Source organism: Cryptotermes secundus, unplaced genomic scaffold (assembly GCF_002891405.2).
Source record: "Cryptotermes secundus unplaced genomic scaffold, Csec_1.0 scaffold304, whole genome shotgun sequence".
Classification (NCBI taxonomy): domain Eukaryota; kingdom Metazoa; phylum Arthropoda; class Insecta; order Blattodea; family Kalotermitidae; genus Cryptotermes; species Cryptotermes secundus.
Genome location: NW_019721521.1, coordinates 2,268,621 through 2,293,136, shown reverse-complemented (window position 1 = coordinate 2,293,136; position 24,516 = coordinate 2,268,621). Strand labels below are relative to the sequence as shown.

The following is a 24,516-nucleotide window of genomic DNA, read 5'->3' as shown; positions in this document are numbered from 1 at the left end:
GCTTGGAAACCGGGATCGTGGGTTCGAATCCTACTGAGGGCATGGATGTTTGTGTGCGTTTTTCTGTGTTTGTCTACAGGTAGAGGCCTTGCGACGAGCTGATCACTCGCCCAAGGAGTACTACCGTATGTGTAAGATCTAGAAAAACCGAAGTGAACGGATAAGTTCATGGAGGTAGGCCTATTCCCACTGGTGCTGTAGTGCCAAGGAAAAAAAAATATTTATGTGCCGAGTCAACAGCCGCAAGGCCAGTTACAGACAGCACAGTATAGATACAAATGATTACATTATGGACAATCACAACATAAAATGAAAGACAAATTATAGGCAAGCACTGGAGGAAAAACACATTAATGCAGACAAGTAAACAAACAATAATAATAATTTCATTAACATAAATCTAAGTTATTATATAATTATAATAACTGTAACAATATATTTGGCTTCGGCGTCTGGGACTAAGATGCTTCGAGTATTCAAGGTTTTTTAAAGCTTCGGCAAACCTTGCACTTACCATCTTCAGGGTTAATGACGGTGGGATATGTTTTGGCACCTCTGATAGAGCTCTTGCATTAGACTGTGTCAGAGGTAGAGCCATGATTGGAGAAAAGAGAAGCGGGATGCTAGCCAGTCGGGAACCACCGTGTGTTTAATGGATCGAGCCAATGAAAAATGTTTTAGTGATCATGTCGTTAACGAAAAGAGATGATTAAAAATGTTCTGACAACAAGATGGTCCTGCCAGGGAATTTTTGATTCCCCTTTTCATTAACCAAAATGGAACAGAACCTCATGCGTGTACTGTACGTCACAGTCTGGTCGTGAGTTCGAGCTCAGCACCAGGACAACACTAGTCGTCGAGGAACCGGCCGCATTGCACCCTGGGTCCTGAGTTCCAAAGTCATTAGCAACTGCAAGGTTTGCCGAAACGGGTAACACTCAGTATTAGACATGGCATAGTCCTGAAAGCCGAAGCCACACTTTTACCTCCAGTCTCGAAAGCCTAAGGATTAATAATAATTCAGTTTAATTCTTTACGTACTGAGCTCATCAGGCGGTGGCCAGTTTCAGAGTCAGCACGAATACAGACAACACAGGACAAAACAAGGGAACAAAAACAAGGAAGATCGATCATTTAAGATTTGTATTTTTAAACGCCAATTTATAAGAATATATGTAGATTTACTGACTGCATTTGCAGCAGAAACATATCTAGCCGAAGGGCAGTGGATGCAGGAGCAACTGAACCTATTAAAATTACGTATCTTCCGAATAGGAACATGAATGCCAACTGTTCGAGGAGAAGTTAGCATTTAGCAATACTAAAGACTTTATTGCCGGTCACGGTAGCCGAGCGGTCTAAGGCATACACTGTCTTCGCTCGCTTGGAAACCGGGATCGTGGGTTCGAATCCTACTGAGGGCATGGATGTTTGTGTGCGTTTTTCTGTGTTTGTCTACAGGTAGAGGCCTTGCGACGAGCTGATCACTCGCATAAGGAGTCCTACCGTATGTGTAAGATCTAGAAAAACCGAAGTGAACGGAGAAGTTCATGGAGGTAGGCCTATGCCCACTGGGGCTGTAGTGCCAAGGAAAAAAAAAAGACTTTATTAGCGAATCACAGTGGCCTCATGGTCTAAAGCTCGCTCGAACGCTGGGATCGTGGGTTCGAATTCCACTCAAAGCTTGGACGTTTGTCTGCGTTTATTTTGTGTTTGTGTAGGTAGCTGCCTAGCGACGGGCTGATCCCCGTCCAAGAAGTCTTACCGACTTTCCTAGAATTAAGATACTGAAGTGAAACAAAACGTTTCACGGATGCCCTGTACTCCAAAGTGAGAGCAACAGGGAACAGAGAGAGAGAGAGAAAGACGTTTATTAAAAACAAAGCATCAATGACGACGCCTGATTTTGAAAAGTGAACCATTTGTTATATGTTGAGAGTAGATGTTCACGAAGCTAGCTTATAGTATACGTATTCAGAACAGATTTAATTTCTGAATGATTAATAGATATTATGGATACATTTCTCAGTGGCATTAGTTCAGTTCTGTAAAACAATTCGTCAGGCCCTCAGGCACGTGCCGAGATATTGTACATCATCAGGCCAAGGCCGCTTCCTTTACATTATGTCCAATCCATTATTCACTTATCACCTCAACATTCGGAGCTGTGTAGTCTGAAATGATGGCAGTGACGTTAAATGAAGCATAAATAAATAAGTATTTATATTCTACTTACACCAGCATATTTTAATTCACAGATTGACACGAACGACATTTTTTATCGGTGATAAATATAAGCAACATTAAAACAGCCAAGTACTAAAATAGGCCCATAAATCAGTCATAATTACAAACGTGTATGCATACACCCCCAACTAGTCAAATTGTTGATGAGGACTAGATAAATATTGTGAAAGTAATAGAGGAAATGGATAAATATGTATTAGGAAAATTGTTAAAAAATAATTTATGTTCTCAGTATTATCTATTTTGCTTTGTATTCGGAAACTCGGTCAAGATGACGGCTATTCCGACAGGTTTGGTGTGTTTTCTAGATCCCTTTAGACAAATTCTAGATAGTATCCTACTGTAAAATACACGCACCCAACTGATACCTCGCACACTTTATAATGATCATTCGTTTCTCTTTCGACGCTATATAATAATTTAAGCAGTTGACAGCGTCATTAAATTAACTAAAGTTCGGTGATATTTGTTCTGTATCTTTTAGTGTGAATTTCATATGCTTCTGTATTCTCTTAGCAGTTTATGACTGTTTTTCAGAACTTATCCTTTATCAAGTACGAGGACTTCGTGTTTTATGAGATGCTCATGCTTGTATGCGCACGTGTAAGCGCGCGCATGCTCACAGTTCTGTCCTTGTCCTTAACCACTAATTTCAAACTAATAAATTTCCTTTCATTATAACTGGTATAAACATCATGCCAGTGAAGTCCATTCTACAGTTTTACTTTTTAATTTCCTGCCATTATTGTGGTCAAAATGCAACTATAAAATCAACCCAAGTACAACAATTTATTTTCATTTAACTCTGTGTGATGGCAGATATTCAAGAGAATTGTAAGCTGCCTTGCAGTTTACACACAGATTTATATTTATTGTGTGAAAAACTCCGTTTCTTGATAGCATGTAAACATACCTTCCGAGGGATCGGACTTGACTCCGGTAGGGGCAAGATTTTTCTCTTCTCCACGTCGTCCTGACCGGATCTGGGGCCCACCCAGCCTCCTATCCAATGGGTACCGGTGGCATTTTCCCCGGGGGTAAAGCGGCTGGGGCGTGAAGCCGACCACTCACCTCCAACTAGCGCCGAGGTCAACAGTGTGTGGATCTATACATCACTCCCCCCTTCGTCTTCATGGCGTTGTGCTTAATTGGTTAAGCACAAGGACAACCTTTTTTTTTTTACCTTTTATGTATACATGCCTTCGTAACTTCCGTAGAACACACGTGTGTTCAGAAAAACATGTCTGCTGCATATCAAATCTTTGAGGTAAACTTTATTTTCAGCTTCCTGTTATGTATCATGATAAAGGGTATTTTAAAGACTGAAATTCTATTTTTCTCTAATTTATTTAAACTACTAGATTTGAACTTTTAGCATATTATAACAAGTATGATTCGTGACATAACATACTACAAACTTCAAATTGAAATTTAGATTATAACATTAATGGGAAGATGTAAAAAACGGATCTATTTTGCTAATTCAGTAACGACATGTGTTCATAAAACTCTTCATGATAATCTTTACAGATCGAAACATGTAGTGATATGGAGATTAAATAAACCGAATGTTAAACATTTTAAGGGGCTCGCGGTAGCGTATTTGGTTGAGGCACTGTGCTACAAGCCGGAAGGTCGCGGGTTCGATTCCCGATGAGATCATTGGATTTTTCAGTTGACCTAATCCTTCCAGCCGCATTATGGCCCTGGGGAAGACTCAGCTTCTAACAGAAATGAGTACCAGGAATCTTCCTTGGAGGGGTAAAGGGCTGCCGCCGCGTAAGGCTGACAACCTTACCGCCATCTGTGGACCGATTGTCTAGGAAAAATGTAAGAGCCTCGACCTCTCACAACCCTATGGACCTACACGGCCTGTTACAGGTATAGATTTAAATTTATTAAACATTTTAACATCGGTTTATGATCAATTGTTGTGTCGACGGCTCTCAATTATACTCGTAACTTTGAAATGAAAATGTGATGTTCTCAAGTGCTGAATGTTTACATCATAAAGGTATTCAGCTAAGTTGAATGTGTGAATGTATGAGGTGTAGGCCTTCTCGCCCCTTGCACCGCGACCTACAGTGGTCTAATGTGCTTATATGACTAAGTTACTTGAATTAAATATAGACTGTGATCTCGTAAGTTCATTTGCATTAGTGGTTTACCAGACTGCGTGGCTACATGGAATCATATCCCAGAAGATAATATTCGGTTTCCAAACTGTTCCAAAGACTTTCACAGGAAATAGAATGCACAGTTGTAGGCTATATCGTGTAACTATTTTGCGTTTCGGTATTGTTTAAGACATATTGAGAAGATTAACTGCGTGAGTAGCGATATTTTCGTTCTAATTGCAAAGTCGTTGAGATGCATACAAACACTAAACGAGGCGGCGAGTGGCTGTTGATTGAGCGATACGTGGCAAGAGATACGAGTAATAACTTTATCAGCATCGGGTCTTCGATACGCAGACTTTCCGCTTTCTCTCGCGACTTTTACGACTTAGTGAAGTTTACTCTGTGTGTGTGTGTGTGTGTGTGTGAAAGCGATGTTTTATGGTATTTTTTTAAGAATGATACACGAAGGACAGAAACTTAAGATATTGCAAAGATATGCTAAGGAATAAATAGTGGGTTTGGAACGGGGTTCACTCAGCCTCGTTAGGATAATTGAGGAACTATTTCCAGGAAATAGCGGCTCTGGTCTAGAAACCCGAAATTAACGACCGTGGGAATTCGATGCGCTGGCAGCTCGACACCCTCTATCCGCTAAATTTGGCACTAACTTCGCCGACAAGCGGTGGTCGCTCGGTCGCTATAGTTCACTTGCTGACTAAAACCACGGAGTTTTTGTTTTGTTTGTTTATTTAACAGCGCTGTCCGTAGCCCAGACATAGCATAGAAGGGTGGGATCATTAGTGAATAATGAATTGGCAGGGATTTGAAGGAAGCGGTCGCAGCCTAGCTGCAGGTACTATCCTAGTATTCTCCATAAAAGGACTATGATAAACCTCGAAAAATCCAGTAGGTGTCATAGTGGAATTTTGGACCGGGGTACAACCGAATACAAGTCAGTAGTGTTATCACCTGAGCTAATTCACCCCGTAAGTTGGATCTGATTTACAGCTGAAAACATTGTTCACAGCTTATATATATTTTATAAGCTATATGACTGACAGTTCGGTGCTCATATGTCTATTAATGATGATATTTGCATCTGCGGTGTATCGGAACTGAGAACATGTAATTATTTTATATGTTAGTTGCTTATGCATATGTGGCGTGTAAATAAGGAGAATTGATGAGTTAGCAGCTACCAAAATACACGTAGTCATGCAGGTAGATGAACTGGGTAGTTCTTTTGGCAGCACAGCATTTCCGTTGGCTTTTGCAGTAGAGTCGTCCTGAACAGCTGCCCAGATTGAGGACATTTCTCTCAATCGGCTGGTAAAAGTATGACTAAAAGAACTGCAAATACCCCTAAAGCCACAGGTGCAGCTCTCTGCCATCCTTGTTTATCAAGCCAAAAATATTTACTAGCTGTTGGTCTAAGCAAATTTAATTTGTATTTCTCCATGCAAATAGTTTTTTTTCCCCCTTGGCACTACAGCCCCAGTGGGCCTAGGCCTACCTCCATGAACTTATCCGTTCACTTAGGTTTTTTCTAGATCTTACACATTCGGTAGGACTCCTTGGGCGGGTGATCAGCTCGTCGCAAGACCTCTACCCGTACACAAACACAAAAAAACGCACACACACAAATTAAACATCCATGTCCTGAGTGGGAATCGAACCCACGATCCCGGTTTCCAAGCGAGCGAAGACAGTACATACCTTAGACCGCTCGGCTACCGTGACCGGCCAGTTCAGAGTTTCTTTGTAACAATTTTACAGGGACTTTGGCCTAAATTGCTGTGTTTGTTATGATTAAAGCTAGAACGACGAGGGCGGAGTCTAATTAATACTGTCTAGTGCGTTAGGGCATACTCCGTCTTATTTTGTTCCTGCGCATACAAATTTATTTAGTATCTTTGATCGTATGCAACTATCACACAGAGACATCATAAATTATATTTACACTTCTAAAAATCTATTTTAACAAATCAAAACTCCGTACATCAGTGAAAATTTAGGATGTACAGAAGGACATTCAGAATTTATATCGTGATTTGGAAATTTTTTTAATCCTTTGTCATCATTCACACGTTGAAACGATAATCAGGACGGTCCACATTTAAGTGTAACAGACTCCACGGAACAGAAAAGTTAAGAGAGTCACTCAGCTAGTAAATTTCCTCGCCTTTTATGGAATCCTAAGGTTCTTCATCGTGTTCACAAGAGCCCGTCGCTAGACTGTTCGCAACCAGTTGAATCCGGTCCACACTTAGTTATAAGTCTGAAAAGTGATGTTGTCGTCGATTTCCTTTTGTGAAGACACAGAACATAACTGGATTTCTGCATTTTTGCCGCTGCAACTACAAAGCACCCAGTGGGATACTCTCGAAACAAACACACTCGCACTGGAAATTTTGAGTCTTTATGCATTAAAGTTCCAGTGTAGACGCAGCTTTGATTATTTAAAATAAAAATTAAAGAACGTAAGTGTCATTTATAATTGTTCGGTATGAGCTATAAGAAGTAAGACAGCGTTCTTCTTCTGCGTAAACATCTTAACGGGACGTTAGGCGTCGCGGTCAAGCCATTAGTGCTCCTGTTTTGGAATTTTGGAAGTCTCGGGCTCAACCTCGACCTGGAAATTTGCTATATCTGATAGAATGTGATATGTGTTGGAATTTTACATAAACTTAGTAGTCAAGAAACATTTGTAGGGATTTGTTTTCTGCTTTTAAAGATAATAGCACGTTCTTATGTAGGGCTGTTGTGGCACTATCCGTGACAGCCTAAAATGGCAGCTTGTGACTATAAGAGTTAAAGCTGGCACTTTGGGGTAAATTAGACTACGACCCTTTCCTTCGGCTTCTTTTCCATAGTTGGCTGAGGCACCATGTTACAAGCCAGAAGTTCGCGGTTTCGATTCCCGATGACGTTATTGGATATTTCAGTTGACCTGATCCTTCCAGTCGCACCGTGGCCCTGGAGCTACTCACCTCTGACAGAAATGGGTCCCACTAATCTTCTCGAGGGCAAACGGCGGCCGGCGCGTAAGGCTGACAACCTCACCACCATTTATGAGCCGATTATGTAGAAAAATGTGTGATCTCGACGCCTTACAACACTATGAGCCTCCACGGCCTGTGATAGGAATAGATTAACTTTTTTTTTTCCGGTTCGGTATTGACTACTCATCCTACATTGCACAGTCTGTGCCGTTGAAACCGCCGTTAAATACATTATGGGTCAATCGAATTAAATGAAGGTATAGCCCTACACATTCGTACCTCGTTATTAGGTGGAAATGAATGGTGGCAGTTGTGCGAAGTGATAGGCTTGGTCCTTCACTTGGTACTGCTCAGGATGAGGTCCTGTCTAGAGCATCATCACCTGGGATTTCTTGCTCCCAGCAAACCAGCATTTTGTTTTGTACTTGTATCACCTTTAGTCGGACTTCGAGGACTCATCCCCGGTCATGATATTGCCTGATTACCATGTTTTGGTAACCATCAGACAGCGCATATCAACTGCTTAGAAAATAAAATGGCCTATATGAAAAAAAGGGCCGGTCACGGTAGCCGAGCGGTCTAAGGCATGTATTGTCTTCGCTCGCTTGGAAACCGGGATTGTGGGTTCGAATCCAGGTAAGGGCATGGATGTTTAGTTTGTGTGTGCGCGTTTTTCTGTGTTTGTGTACAGGTAGAGGCCTTGCGACGAGCTGATCACCCGCCCAAGGAGTCCTACCGAATGTGTAAGATCTAGAAAAACCGAAGTGAACGGAGAAGTTCATGGAGGTAGGCCTAGGGCCACTGGGGCTGTAGTGCCAAGGGGGGAAAAATATGCAAAAAAGAAACTCCAGACCAGAACTATAACAACTGAGAAACGTGATAAGGAGTATGTGAGTTTGTCATCACTGATACTCGTAGAGACAGGTCTCAATATCACCTCAGATCCTGTCTCATAATTAACTTAGGTGTCAGTTTCTAACAGGCTTATTAGGAGTGGATATGCCTTCATGATAATAAGCTCAGGGATAAATTTACATTTGCCATCCCTTACATAATCACTGTTTGCGTCATTAATAGCAACGTCATGTACGTAAAAGGCGACTGTATGTGCCCGTGTTTGGTTTTTAACGTTACGATACGGCGACCTGGTTAGTCTGAAGGTCGAGAAGGCGGAGGGATAACATTAAAATGGTTCTAGGAGTAAAGACTGAGGAATGTGAAACAGACAACTGGCTCAGGGTCGTATCCGTTGACAGACATCAGTTTTAGCGGTGTTTAAGCTTCGTATTCTCTTCCCATAGAATTAATTACAGAGACCGGGTCTTAAAATCGAATGCAAGTAAAAGCATTGTTATAGGTCTTTGTTTTCGTACTGTAAGCTATCAACATAGGAATCAGCTGTTAAACATTTTGTTTGATTTATGGTTTATAATTGCCACCCAATTTGAGGTTTTCCGATTTCGACCACGTAGATATAATCAAAATATCTCCACATTATCATGGGTTGTATGGTATACTTTAATATGGGAGTTTTTGATAGTTTCCCAGTTGCCTAGGACTTAATGGGGCACGCAGTAGCGTATTTGGTTGAGACACTGGTGTTACAAGCCGGAAGGTGATGAGTTCGATTCCTAATGAGGTTATCGGATTTTTAATTGACCTAATCCTTCCAGCCGTACTATGGCCCTGGGGTTGACTCAGTCTCTAACAGAAATGAGTACAGGCAATCTCTCTTGGGGTAAAGGGCGGCCGGCTCATAAGGCTGAAAACCTCACCGCCATCTGTGAGCCGACTGTCTAGTGAAAAAATGGGAGCCTCGACGTCTCACAACCCTATGGGCCTTCACGGTCTGTTGCAGTGATAGCTTTACCTCTTTTACCTAGGACTTAATATTCTGTCACATCAATCATCTGCGCTTCTGTATCACCATCGGTTTCTGACTTGAGGGTTCAAGATGTGCAAGGACCCACAACTCGCAGAATGCTCACAGTGTCATGACGTCATGACCTTCCCTGTTCCTCCAATTACTTTTCGCTCCCTCCTTACGGTATCAAGTCTTGCAAGAGTAACTGACTCATGCGGGATCGCCTGTCGATTTTTATTTGATCTAATTAAGATGATATACTGTGCATTAGGAATGCATTTTATGTGTTAGGTCGGTTTCAGTTTTGTGCTTAATTTAAGGACGTAGTTAGTTGTTAATTCGACGTAGTTGAGAATAAGAAATGTGTTCTTTTATGGGTAATCCGTAGGGAGGAATAGTGATAAGAGACATGTGTTGGCTGTACCCTAGATCCGTTGTTATATGTGCTGATCAATCTGAAACAAATTTCAATAAGAACCCTTCTTTCTGGTCCGTATTCGGAGTGCCTGCTAAGTATGAGGGTATATGAAATGAACTGTGCTTTTAAAATTACAAGGTCTTTTGGGGGAAAACTTGTTTCCTCTGGAAGAAGCGAGCAAGTTGGATGTAACAGCGACGCATCCGACTTGTGTTGATTGAAAGGTGGAGGGGAAGCTCATTCGAAATTTGCCCGGGACACCGACTTTCCTGGCTGAGATTTCTCGTAGTCCCCACTGGTTCCTCCAGGGAAATGTCGGGATTAGACCTCAGATTAGACCAGTTCCGCTTCCTGTCTTGTTATTTCTAATCTCATATTCATTACTCATCCTACTCAGTTCCGTGATCATTTTTTGCAGAGGGTAGGACTCCTTGGACGGGGGATCAGCCCGTCGGAAGGCCGCTACCTAAACACAGGATAACACAAACACAGAATAAACGCATACACACACCGAACATCCATGCCTTGTGTGGGATTCGAACCCATGATCCCAGCGTCCTAGCGAGCGAAGATAGTTCATGCCTTAGACCGCGCGGCCACTGTGACCGGCACTCATATTACTAGTCCATTAATACGTAGTCTGGGCTACTGGCAGCGTCGTTAAATAAGCCATAGGTCTGAATTAAATAAATTATTCCCAAGAAATTTCAAAAAGAAATCCCGATATATACTTCAGCTTAAATGCCTCCTTGTGTAAAGTGAGCCTAAAAATGTATAAATTGAAGATTTCTGTCTTCTGGAATATGACGCAATGCAGTCCGTTGAAAACCAACCGACGTTTCGGAGGAAGTTATCTCTTCGATATCCTAGGTTGAAGAGTAAACCAGGCAGCAGGTAGAAAGTTGGACTTTGCTTGGACAGGAGATCGGCCCGTTGTAAGGCTTTCAGCCTACACAGGACAAAGCAAACAGAAGAAATGCAGATATACGTGTATAAACGTGACTCGAATGGGACTCGAACCCACTGTCTCAGTTTTCGAGCTGTAAAAAAAACTGTAGACGCCTCTGCTACTGTGATCATTGAGATGAGATCAGAGGATGAAAGGAGTATCCGTTCATTTCAAGATATCTCGGAATTCCCTATGAATGATAAGAACATCAGACAAACGTCTGTCTGTTTGTCTCTCTCTGTGGCTGTACAGCCTTTTGGACCTTGGCCGCCCCTTCAGTTTCTTAATCCCATACGCAATCAGTAGGGCTCCTTGGACGGTGGATTAGCCCGTCGCAAGGCCACTACCTACACACAGAACAACACAAACATCCATGCCTCTAGTGAGATTCGAACCCACGACCCCAGAGTTCGAGCTGGTGAAGACGGTTCATGCCTTAGACCGCGCGGCCACTGATCAGCTAAAAGTCTCTCAGGATTGCCGATTTTCCGGTCAAGGTTCGATTTGGGTACCTGCCGGACGTAAGTTCCATCCATACTTCTGAACCAACCTCTTGGGTATTAAACCATGAATTTCCCTCTCAGAGTTTTAATAAAGCATATGTATAAAAGGCTGAAATCCGCTAGATCTGAGTACAAAGAACATCTGACGGACACGCTTTCATAACAGCCTGTATACATTGAGGTCGTTGCTCTTGACAAGCCGCCCATAACATAATTGGATCCAGCCCATAGGCCTACATTGCCACATCAAGTTCTGTAACCAAATCAAAACGAAAGAAAAATAAATATGAAGAGAATAATTTTTCGAGTAAACAAATTCTAGGGAATTTATTTTCAATAACGGGACCCGAATCATTGCTTCATTACAGTAGTTTTATTCGTCGAAGTTCATTATAACAGTTTTTACAATTAAACTAACATGAAGTCAGAATACTTTCTGAGCTTACCGTTTTCTTTTAATTCATCCATATGACTATTATTTCAGTTATATGAGTATAAGGTAGGGTGTTCATGTTTTATAATATATCAGTCGTACCTGTTATTAGAAATAGAATGATTATTGTTTGCTTGTGTCAACCCAATTCCCCCCCCCCAAAAAAAATTGAGATAAAACCGATCTCCTCTCTATCTTTATGTATGTATATATATTATATACACTCGTTTTAATACTTAACTGATGAATAATGGAACTCATCTCGTTTATAACGGATATTTTCAAATTTAATTAATTATTTTTTAAGAATTTTGAACACCGATATCACTGGGATAGTGATATCACCGATAGGCTTATGTATTTACATATTAGTGAATTTGTACGTCGTACATTACAGTACCTATTTAATATTGAACTATAAGCAACATTAATATTGGAATATACCTCTATATATGCACTAGACATCGATTAACACCCTCCAAAATGATTATAAAGCAAGAAGTTCTTGGAAGAACAGATCGCCTACTTTTCTTTTACACGATACGAACCTCATAGAAAACATGTCCAACAATTCTTCCTTACCGCAGGAACGTCTTTACCTAGTTGTTACCTAGCAACGATAGGGATATGCGCAACAGAGGCACAGACTCCAATTTGTTAAGATACGGACCGCATAAAAATGACGCGTTCAACAATTCTTCTATTGTTTCTGGTATTCCTTAGCATCGGGAACGTGTTTTCCAAGCCGTTGCCTAGCAACTAAAAGGAGGGATAAGCTTAACGGAGCCGTTGCCTTGCAATGATAGGAGGGATGCACATACGCACACAGACTGATGGTTGAGATTTATGAAGCACGCTGTTGAGATGGGCTCAGTTGCCATGATAGAAATACCAAGTTTCGTAAAGTTTGTTTCACTCATTCCAAAGTTGATAAGGGGTGATACACTGACACACAGACAGGCTGATGATCGCATAAACATACTTCAGGAAAGTAGGCTAAAAGGAGTGGGAAAGAAAGTGTATTCAATCTTGAAGTATACTTACACATATTTTTCAAATGATTGTTTTGTTTATCTATATGACCTTGATTTTAATTGGATGCAAATGTAAAGCTTAGAACGGGCACAGATATGCATTAAACTAACACGCGCCCAACTTTTTTCCAACTCATTAAATGTAATCGTATTAAGGAATAATCCTAATACAGTATGCAGTGTAAATATAGAACTAACAACCAGCACACACATGCCTAACTTTTTTTATGCAGTACATTAAATATAATCGAATCAAGAAATGACCCTAATACAACATATTTATTCTAATAAAGTCTGTTTCATAACACGTGTCAATTTTTTTTGTGTGATGAATCATGTTGTGGTAACAATGATGAAATAAGTTGTGACTGGAAAATAAAACTTGTTGATAGAACGATACGAACACAAATCACATTAGCCTGAGAAGGTTTGGTGTAGACCTCTATACGAAATTTAACGAAAATCCGTTAAGTAGAATAAGAAAAGAAACATGGGGGAGGGGGCAATCATCCCATAATGCATTATTCTTATGACACTCCGTGTAAAGAACGCATAAAAGCGTACGAATACTAAAGCAACGTGATATTATTTCACATGAACTGAGTGCAGTCATTTATGTATACAAAGGCATAAGGATACGAGTACTTTAATATAATCCGGTCGTCTTTCTTCAAACATATCTTTAATTCACATGCATTAAAGGCCTTAATGACGTTGCTGTGTATGTCTCGAACTGCAGAACTGCAACTGGCCTTCATGCTTTAGCGACGTTTGTAGAATTGTTATCGACTGCACAATGTCAGCTTGTGTTATGTTACGAATAAACGGGTAACAGCTTCTGTTTTATGATGCAGAATTTAAATGCATTTACAGCACGAATAGAGGAAAGCACTAAAAGAAATGTTGTTCAGTTCATGAAATATCCGTATCGTGTTGTCAGTAAATATATAGGTGTATAAATGTATATGCCATCAGTTATTAAGGCAATAAAACATCATAACATATAGACATCAGCGAGATATGAGTGAATTTGATGCAACTGTTTACTCTAAAATCGTTTTATTAGGTATAGAAGAACATTGGTTCCTATAGGGCCTAATTAATAAATGGAAGTTAAAACATTTGGTTAAATTAGGTTAGGTTGGCGTATCAACCCGTGGTTTGAAATGTCCGCAATTAAACAAAAATATTCAACAATTATATTTTTTCGAGAAACTATATGAAATTTTAAATTTGTAATATTGTGATTTTTTAATTCTGGCAATTTTCAAATTTCCGATTTTAGAAATTTTTCGACTTTTTGGATTTGTAAATGTCTGAACTCTCTGACAGATTGTAAAATGTTTGAGTTTTCCGAAAAAGAAGTCGAGTTCTTATAATTTAGAGAGTTTCCCAATACGTATATTTTCATTTTTTTCAAAACATCGAAATTTGATAATTTTCAATTAGCGTATGTTAAGTAGGTTAGTTTAGCTTCAGTTATTTTTAGTTGGATTAAGTTTACGAGTCAAACTACTGCTCATATGCCTTCGGATTCACCTCCACATTTCGGCAGAGCTTGATCAGTTTGGGTTACGGTAGGTTAGTGTTGGGAATTGAGACTCTTTTCCCCTTTAATTCCTTGACTTATGATCCATGATTGCATATGCGTTTGCTCTACTGTAGTTGTTGCGTGTTATTTTCCGGGCAGTAACGACGTTACCCTGGAAACGCTAAAGTGACAGCTCAGGTACCATTGCTTAGCAAAGGTGAGTAAACAGTCGTTGCTATGTAAGGTCTACAACAATATGTGACGTGTGCTAGCCAATCGCAAGCTAGAAACCATTCAAAGCCTGCAACAATGCGGACAGTGACATTTTTTCTATAGGTCCGACTCTATGTTATATAAGAAGATACATTGGGTGGTGTTGACAGACCTTCTCGTCAAAGAGGAAGTTACATAAGGACTATTACCGCAAGAGTTCAGTTGAAAAAAAATCTCTGGTCGTGGGCCTCAAGGGGTCTGACGCCAAGACGCACTGATTGGCGGTAAACCGCCAGTCGTAAAGTAACGCTGACTCTGACTCTGTGGACAGACTGTGACCCTGAGAGTCGTAGGAGGTGACGAAAAGGGAAGTCTCAAATGTGAGGCAGTAAAGTATAGTCTAAAGTCCCAAGGGACTAGGACCCGAGAAACACTGCGCTGGCAAGGGCCGGCATCATATACAAAAGACAGACCCATCCTCTTAGTGTCGAGCCCCATCTGAGGATCATGATAGATATTTACTACCCTTTGACGGTTACGATTTTGTTTTTGTGGGGCGCCCTCTCTGACGAGAGGACGGGGACCCCGCCTCCAAGTCCAAGTCACATTGCGACTGACGGTCAGTCGGTCAGTAAGTCTTGGTGTTGAGCCCCATTTGGGGCTCATGACCAGATATTTATTACTGTTTGGCATTTACGGTCTTGTTTTTGTGGGGCACCCTCTCTAACGAGAGGACGGGTCTGCCTTTTGTATATGCTACTGGCCTTTGCCAGTGCAGTCTTTCTCGTGCCCGAGTCTCTTGGGACTCGCGACCATATTTTACTGTCTCAAATTTGAGACTTCCCTTTTCGTCGCCTCCTAGTCGAAGTCGAAGTCACATTGCGACTGCGACGAAAAGGGAAGTCTCAAATCTGAGACAGTAAAGTATGGTCGCGAGTCTCAAGCGACTCGGACCCGAGAAAGACCGCTGGCAAGGACCAGCAGCATATAGAGAAGGCAGACCCGTCCTCTCGTTAGAGAGGGCACCCCACAAAAGCAAGACCGTAAATATCAAGCTGTAATAAATGGTCATGAGCCCCAGATGGGCGACGTTCAACTACCTCATACAGGCGTTTTTCGGACTGCTTAGTGAACACCTTTCTCTGCAGTTCGGTTTTCCCTCTGCAACGAACCCTCTGTTGTCCATCTCCGGGGAAATGCGCTTGTTGTTTCGGCAATCTCTACGCAACGGTCTGTCTTATTGGATTTGTCGCTGTGGGAACTCAACAATTTCCATTGTTTTCGTTGCTAAGCGATAGGCGACATATAACACGTTACAATACGAAAGGACCGAATGTGAAATTACTTGTTCAGCATTTGTGTTACTTGTAGTTACTTGGAAGAGTGATAAAGTGACGTTGCAAGAATACGCCTCGAAGTCTTGTTTCACGACAGTTATGTTAAATGAGAGCAATGCGCATCCATCTCGGCATCCACGTGCTCATTAAGGCAGAACAGCGCCACACTGGGTAAGGTTAGATTATGATACCGCTATTTTGCCGTTGGAAGTGATGTGAGCCATAAGCGAATGCAGTGTGATTGCTCCGTCTTGTAACGTTATGGACGGCTCTACTACGTTAATATACAAAACAGCGATAAAAAGAATGGAAACTACGTAACTGAAACGGTGGTGCAGAGGACAATTGTTTATTTGCATGTTCCCATATTATCTTCTGAACAGCCTTCTAGGGACTGGCCGTAGAACTTGAATAACTCTGTCTGTACTGTCTCACACAACCTTGTATACAAGTATTGTAAATTACATTCAGTGTCTTAGTACTTATAGCTACACATTTCGACCTTGAAGTCGCCATCAAGTTACAGTACAGGTGTTCTGACGGAAATTATTTTAATTTCTTTAGCTCTTAATGTTGGTCATTGTACGTTTCGTTATTTAACTTAAATTTAAGATTTAATTTCTTTCTATACTGTATGTGTACATTTACAGAATTATAAAATGTACTGATTCGCACAAGTCGCCATTGGGATTATAGTATCTGGTTCGTATGTTAATGCTTTTTTTTTCATATGTCTGGTACCTCACGCAGTGACTCGTGTCATGCGCTTCTGGGAACATGTATTACTTGGTTATAATATTTTGTTGGTGAAATTCTTTTGTACGACTTACTACCTTATCTCATATTGTGCTGTATTTTTCGCTCTTGTTCTTCCGATTAATTTATTATTCAATTATCATTCATCCGTGAGATATCCTGTTCGAATCTCGACTGGATGTCAGATATCTCAACTAAAGCTGTGTTATACATTGCAGACAGATTTCAATATACAGTATGTTCCCTTTAAACCGCCCACATTTTAATTAATCATTGCGAACAAATTGTGATAAATTATGGATTATAATGAAAGAAAAACTCAAAGAATTTTATTTCCGTTTTTCTTCGGTGAAGCTACAGTATCTGGCCGCGTATACCTTGACATGTTAGAACAGTTCCTGTATCCTCAGGTAGCCGATCTGCAGCCTAACATAATCTTCCAACAAGATGGAGCCCCCCACATTGGGGTCAGGATGTTCGGAGGTCCCTCAGTGCCACCTTCCAAGATCGTTGGATTGGACGTGGCGGCCCAATTCGGTGGCCACTACGTTCACTCGATTTCTTCCTCTGGGCTTACGTGAAGGACCGTGTGTTCGTGCCTCCAGTGAATGACCTCCCAGATTTACGAGCCCGCATCCGTGAAACGATTACCATTCATACTTTCTGTTCTGAGATCTTATAAAATGTGAGAGGTTTGAATGGAACACCCTACAGTGTTTGAATTAGTTCACCTCTATCTCCTATGTCCTTCCTTGTTTGTTGTACATATTGTAACCTCATTCGGGGTGAAATAACTTCTGAATCGTTACAGGTCGTTGTAACCAACGCTATTCCAGCATTTTCCAGAAGGAACAAGAAAACAAAGAAAATATCAGTCAGTATAAAGGACCTGGGCCGGTCACGGTAGCCGAGCGGTCTAAGGCATTTACTGTCTTCGCTCGCTTGGAAACCGGGATCGTGGGTTCAAATCCCACTCAGGGCATGGATGTTTAGTTTGTGTGTGTGCGTTTTTCTGTGTTTGTGTACAGGTAGAGGCCTTGCGACGAGCTGAGCACCCGCCCAAGCAGTCCTACCGAATGTGTAAGATCTAGAAAAACCGAAGTGAACAGAGAAGTTCATGGAGGAAGGCCTAGGCCCACTGGGGCTGTAGTGCCAAGGGGGGGGGGAAAGGACCTGGTCGTCGAATGTTGATAATACAGATTTCTACATTCTTTGACAGTTTCATTGTTATTTCAGGGCAGGATTTTCGATGGGCGATCATACCCTTCTCGTACCGAACGTCTTGTTCGCAGAAAACCGTCGTCGTTTGTGCCAGCGACTCAGAGAGAACACCAGCGTGCTCCAGAATGCGTTTATCCTACTTCAGGGTGGAGAATCTCTGAGTCTGTATGACACGGACGTCGAATACGTCTTCCGACAGGTAGGTGGGACAAAATTATTTATTCTTAATAAAAATCACCATTTGAGCTATACAAAATTATATTTGAAAAAGGCGTCTCTAAAATTATCTTTTACTTTTACTTTACGGCTGTCAAGAATAATGTTGTCGAATACAAAATTAGCGTACTTTTTGTTGTTGTTTCATTTCGTTATCCATTTTCATGGGAAAGTTGAAAGGCCATAAGTTGTAAATAGTAATTTTTTCCCCTTTGTGTTTCGTTACTTTTCGAAATGAGATCAGTTCTACTGATATCTACAGCCGTAATAACCTCATTGTTTATATGCTGTATGCAAATGAAGTCATACCGGTATTGAAAGCGCGAACTTTCCTCGTCATAATATTTCATTCCAACTTTCTGTCACGTGGTAATTGTTCTCCAACCTCCTAGCTTTGCGTTTTTAGGCTGTGAAACGCGTGAGTTTCTTTTCTCTTTTCCTTCTTTTACAGCCATGTACGTAGATAAGAGAGTAGAAGGTAATAACTTAAAAGCTTATAACACTTTATATTGTAAGAACTGCTCTGTTTTTGTAAGCCTATTTGAGGCAGTTAAATGCCCAAGGACAACTGATAAACAGGAAGACAACAACAATTCAAACCAGTAGGAGGAAGGCTCTACCTAATCATGTTAAATAAGTATGGAGTAACCAACCGCAATACACAAGAGGATAATTTTTTAAGGCAGTAGTCGATCAGCTAGCCTAGAAGTTTCCAAGGCTTATTATTGCATCACAACAGCCTGCCGCTGAAGCTGTCTCTAAGCTACATTTATACACCCAACTCAGTTTCCATAAGAGCCGTCATAACATTATTTTCCCATTCCGATCTGGGTTTTCAAGTGGTCGCTTCCTTTTAAGGTTTCTAACCAGAATTTTGTATGAATTTCTGGTTTCTCCGATGCTCGCTACCGCTGCAGCATACAGTTTTTTTTTAATGTAAGGAAAATGGATCTTAGAGAAATAGGATGGGATGGTGTGGATTGGAGTGATAGGGACCAGTGGAGGGCTCTTGTGAACACGGTGATGAACCTTCGGGTTCCATAAAATGCTGGGACATTCTTGAGTATTTGCAGGATTGGCGGTTCCTCAAGAAGGGGTCAGCTCCACGAATAAGTAAGTAAGGATATTGCCTTATTGTGGGGTCGATGTTCTCTCCTGTCGATTGCACCTGAGGCAACTGCCCTGACAGCTCACCCTATTCCAGCCTTAGCAGATTCTATGTTAAAGAAATTACAAACAGTTTCTTGCTTTTGAATTATTTAAATAATATATACATTCTAACGGCTAGTGCAGAGGAAGACGAAGGAGAAGAGATTTATTAAAGATGAGACTTGTAGAAAAATAGTTTTTTTGATTTCTGTTTCGCAGGGACCGTGCCATAACGTACGAAATACTATATTTGCATCTGTAAAGAATAAGTTTGTAGCCTATCCAAAATATTTAAGCTATTAAGGACTGCTGGGAATTCCTGGTATTTATGACTCAAAACACTTGAAATGTGACTTACATGTCTTATCAGGACTGCATGTGATGACAAATGATTGAAGTTCACGTGTGTTGATATGCACACATTTGTTGTTTAGCTCGTTTGCACTTCCGACTCACTGTACAATATAAGTCTGCACACATTTTTTGTTTCCGTTGGTGCACGTGTTTAAACACGTCGTGTTTAATATTGGGAGATTTAAAGAAAATTATTAAATTTGATTCATGTTAAGTTAATTTATATAAATGTTTGTGTTCTGTATGTACACTTAGTCGTATATAGTTACTTTAATGATGTATCTAAGTCCTATATAACACAAACAAAACTATATAATATGAGGCCTAATCTGACAGTGAGAAATGCTTATAAGATATTGCTGGAAAAGCCAGAAGGAAACAGACTACTCGGAAGACCGAGACGTAGGTGGGTGAACAATATTAAAACGGATCTTAGAGAGATATAGTGGGGTGATATGGACTGATCGATCTGGCTCAGGATAGGGACCAATGGAGGGCTCTTGTGAACACGGTACCGGTTCCATAAAAGCTGGGAAGTTCATGAGTTTAGCTGCACAATTGGCGGCTTCTTAAGAAGGGCTCAGCTCCATTGAGTGAGAACCTGGCAGTATTTCAGTTTCGCTTTTGAGTTGTGTTTGTTACATTGCGTAAATCCGTGTGCGCATAACATCAAGCATCAAACAGTATTGTAGAGATGATTGAACAGCAATGTAAGTAGGTTAATAAAACTACACGTATTTCGTATTTCCGTATTATTCCGTAATATAACTTCATTTGATGAAATTTCCCGTTGAGCACCTGATGTGGTGATTACCACGTGGAGTAGCAATATTTGTTTTGTGAGCCATGATTGAGTCAGGATAACATTAGATAAATTTGGCATGAATCGCTGTTCAAAGATTTTTTTTAACAATGATATATAAGAGCCTATATAATAGTATAATATTAAGGAAATAAAGAGAATTGGAAATAAGGTACATAAGTTCGTGCAGATGCCTATATCGGTTGAATTAAGTACAGGTTTTAGGTGTGTGGCGAAAGAGGCGTTTTGAGAATGATAATGACAGTTTTAGACAACGAAAAGAATGGCCAGATATAAAATAACATTTACATTTTGGTAAATATTAACTTAAAAGTATAGCACATTTCACATGTAAATATGTGAGATGGCGTTACAGAGATCATGTTACGGACATCCGATGACGTATAATGAACGTACATATATTACTTTTTGAGAACATCAGTCCAAGCTCTGAAAAGGCTTAAGACAAACTCCCTTATATACTTATATTTTGTTTGATATTATTATCCATTATTAGGGTATAAGATCACCTCTGTGGTCTAGTGGCCAGAGTCCCTGGTGCTACCAGATTTTCTGAGAAGTAGTGGGTCTGCAACGGGGTCCACTCAGCCTCGTGAGGATAATTGAGGAGCTACTTGAATGGGAAAGTAGCGCTTCCGGTCTAGAAAACCGAAATTAACGGCCGTGGGGATTCGTTGCGCTGACCACGCGATACCCTCTATCCGCTAAAGTTGGCACTAACTTCGCCGACAAGCGGCGGTAGCTCGGTCGGTATAGTTCGCTTGCGGACTAATAATTGAAAACAACGTTACCGAAATTGGATCCATTTCTGTAGTTAGATGTAAAGAGGAGCAGAATCATACTCGGTTGAGCTGTTAGAAAGAGCTAGTCATTTGACCTCTCAAATCGCTCTTTCGAGCAAGTCCAGCTGAGTGGGATCCATTTCCCTGCTTACACCTGACGACGGAAATGAGTTCAGCTCCCGAAACGTTGTGTATATGAAATATACCCCAGACAGTGGACAACGTCCATACATAAACTTCATGTAATAAATCAGTGAACCCTAGTAGAGCTTATTCGCCGGGGTCTGAAAATTCGGAGCTTAATTCGAGCAGGGAAATGGATTTCTGTCTTTTCCTTGGGTCCAGACTGGCTCTGGGGCCCACCCAGTCTTCTGCCAAATGCATATCTGGATCTGTCCGCGGTTGTACACTGACTACAGTTTGAAATTTACCAGTGATATCCGTATAGTACAGAGGTCTCTCATGCTTTAAGACGCGTGATTTGTAAACCGTACATCTCTTTACTCATATCGCCGAACCGAGCAGGTTGTCACAGCGGTAATGCTCTAGATTCGTTTCCGAGAGGCTTTCAGTTCGAATCTCCTTTGCGACTACTGCAATAATGCAAGAATCAAACTAAAAGCGCTGTTTGTTTGTGAAAGGAAGACGTGTGGTTAGTGCTATTAATATTATTTTTTCAGATTATGGAAGGTTTTAAAAAAATGTTATTGCAACGAAGATCTCTTGCCACTTTAAGACGAAAATTTGTACCTAGACCAAAGACAAAAATCACCACATTCGGAACTGAATCCGAACATTTCTCCTTGAGAGCTCTGTATACTTCATCTCCTCGAGTCTCCCCGGAGGCTGCTTATGTTCAGTTCCAACACTACGCACTTGGGGCAGAACGTATATTCCTTACTGCTGGCTATACAATGCCCGGATCCGGTGTGTAACGCAAGTAAAAAAAGAGAATTGTCACATACAGTTTCTGTATTTCTTTCCCTTTTCTTTGAGCGACGATTTTGAAAATTTCTCCGTTATCTCTACGAGGAGGAAGTATTTGCCTATTTTTCTTGATCGGTGATTTCCTGTTTTTCAACTAATAACTGTATCGTATAGAAACAGATTGCTATTTTAGATTGCAGTTGATCATTTCGGCCTTTATCGTAATGGTAATGTTCAAAGAGACAAACGGAACAGCCAATGCATACGTTAACACAAGAACGTTCAACAGCGAAGAAACCTGACGAAACTTAGTACAATTATTTTTACTGCCGCAGTTTCTAGATCCAGAATTCTGAAGACTCTGGTTCAATATACGCTAAGCTTCAGGAAATCAGGAGCTTACTGTTTGCTTCTCGTTTGTTGCTTAGTTTGCTTACTCTTCGAGCCCAAATATGGACAGGGTACATTCCTGCAAAACATCGGTAAACTTCTACCGTCCTCATTCATTCACTAATTTCCGTCTATAATGCAAACACAACGTTTTATTTTAAAAATGTAATTTATAATCATATTTAAAATCCATAGAATGCCATTAAAATCACATTTTCTATTTATTTGTTGCTACATGTTTGGGCCTCACAGGGTCATCATCAGGCAACCAGTAATTGATCGAAATCATTGCTCTGCATGGTCTCACACGTCAATATATTTACATGCTATTATCACATGTCGTCGTATTCGAGAACCTACGCCCGCACTTTCCTTATGCTATTTTCGTGTTGCGGAGTTCACCTTGTGTTCCTTTGTCAGTAGTTTTCCTAGGTCGGGCGTGTGTCCCTTGTATTGATTGCAACAGGATGCTAAAATGTAATATCCTGCCCTCTTACATCGCGTCATATCCCAGAAGATATGACGATAACATACAAAATATGTGTTATTACAGAGCTGTTCTACGAACAGGTTATTAATATCTGCGTTGCGTTTTATTTTGCGGCTGGTTAGTTGCACCATGTTGATCCTGTTTTAACTGCGGTACATCTATAACTAGACAGTAATTATTGTGTTGAATATACGGACAGTCTGTAAAATGATCATGAAACTGAGAAATCAGCCCTATGCTCCGAAGTGGGAACAAGAGGAGAGAAAAAAACTATGGATAAGCTTTACCGTAGGTAAATGGTACCTTAAATTATACATTCTCTCTGATTTTATTGTATAATGCCCAGATGTGTATCATAGTCTTCAGTAGACCTAAATAATGCTGGACTGGAAGACAACGAATTGTTAAATAGATTGAAAAAGAAGTGCCGGGCTGTTGTATCGTTTTTACTTCGAACTTCTGTTGGAATATCTTTATTCTGATTTAGATTATTTTGTGTTTTCTCGTTCAAGTCGGATTAATGCCAGAGGGGTTTTTCTTTTGAGGGGGGACGCGTACAATCTCGACATAACCGAACAGCCTCACTGTTTTCGCATTTCTAACGAGAAGGACGCGAGATATGAACTCACGAAAGCAAATGGCGACCAACAATATCGGTCAAAGCAAAGATTAAAGATATAGTCTAAGCAGAGATAAATATATATACACGCACGCCGTTAGGATTGAAACATTTTAACTGGATATGGGTGTGTCCTGAATTTCTTGTTTTCCATGTCTAACTAGATCATAACGATGGGAACTTAGGAAAATTTATATCAGTAAAAGTTAGTTACACGGATTTGTTGTGTCTGGTGTGATAACCTCTGGCATCGCGTTGGCAGTACTAAGTAAACGTGTCTGCACTGGGGAACGATGTGGTAATTTGAACTCTTGGGTATACATGCTCTACTTAGAAGGAACTTTGGGATCAGTCCAGGATTACAGTATAATTACCACTTAACTGTATGAAACAGAGACGTTCTTAAGAAGCTAAAATTCACGCAGATAGTCAAGAAATTCACCACCTTTTATGATACCCGAATATTTAGTGCCGTGTTCACAAGAGCCTGCCTCTAGTACCTGTCCTCAGCCACATAAATTCAGTCCACACCATATTTCTTTAAGACACACTTTAATATTATCCTCCTATCTACGGCTATGTCTTCCACGTTTTCTCTTAATATATTTGGGCAAGAATGTTGTATGATTTACTTATCCTCCTCTGCGTGCTACATACCTCGACCATCCCATCTTCCTTGTTTTGATCGTTATAATATCTGGCGAAGAACGCAAATTATGAAGATCTTCATTATTCGAACATCTTCAGCTTTTTCCTTCCTTTTTCTTACTTCCAAATATCTTCCTCAGCACCCTGTACTGTATAAGCATTTGTGGTTTTCGACTCTGCGGCCTGTAGGCACAGTTGTTACGTGCGAACGATGATAAAGGAATTAGAAAGTTGCGGTAATAGTAACATATGCGAGGCTGTTTGAGCGTTAGACTCGATTGACTGAGTAAATTTCATGAAACGCCTCAAACAGGACAGCAGTTCCCAGTGGGACTTGAACCAGGTACAACTGCAACGTGAAGTAGGAAGATAGACCTTTCTGTACTTCACTGTTCAGTTCACATCGCCATAATCAGATCCCGGAGCCGAACTACGAATAAACCATATATCACTGATATGTTGGGTTTTTGGACTTTATCCATCGTCCTGG

At 40.7% G+C, this 24,516-nt stretch overlaps 1 protein-coding gene across 1 annotated transcript in view; it reads left to right on the top strand.

Moving 5' to 3' along the window:
• Positions 1 to 24,516, top strand: part of LOC111875433 (xaa-Pro dipeptidase) — a 279,631-nt gene that overhangs the window by 1,263 nt on the left and 253,852 nt on the right. The window contains exon 2 of the mRNA XM_023871675.2: positions 17,644 to 17,827. Within this exon, the coding sequence (XP_023727443.1) occupies positions 17,644 to 17,827 (184 nt within the window). The remainder of the gene's footprint in view (positions 1 to 17,643; positions 17,828 to 24,516) is intronic.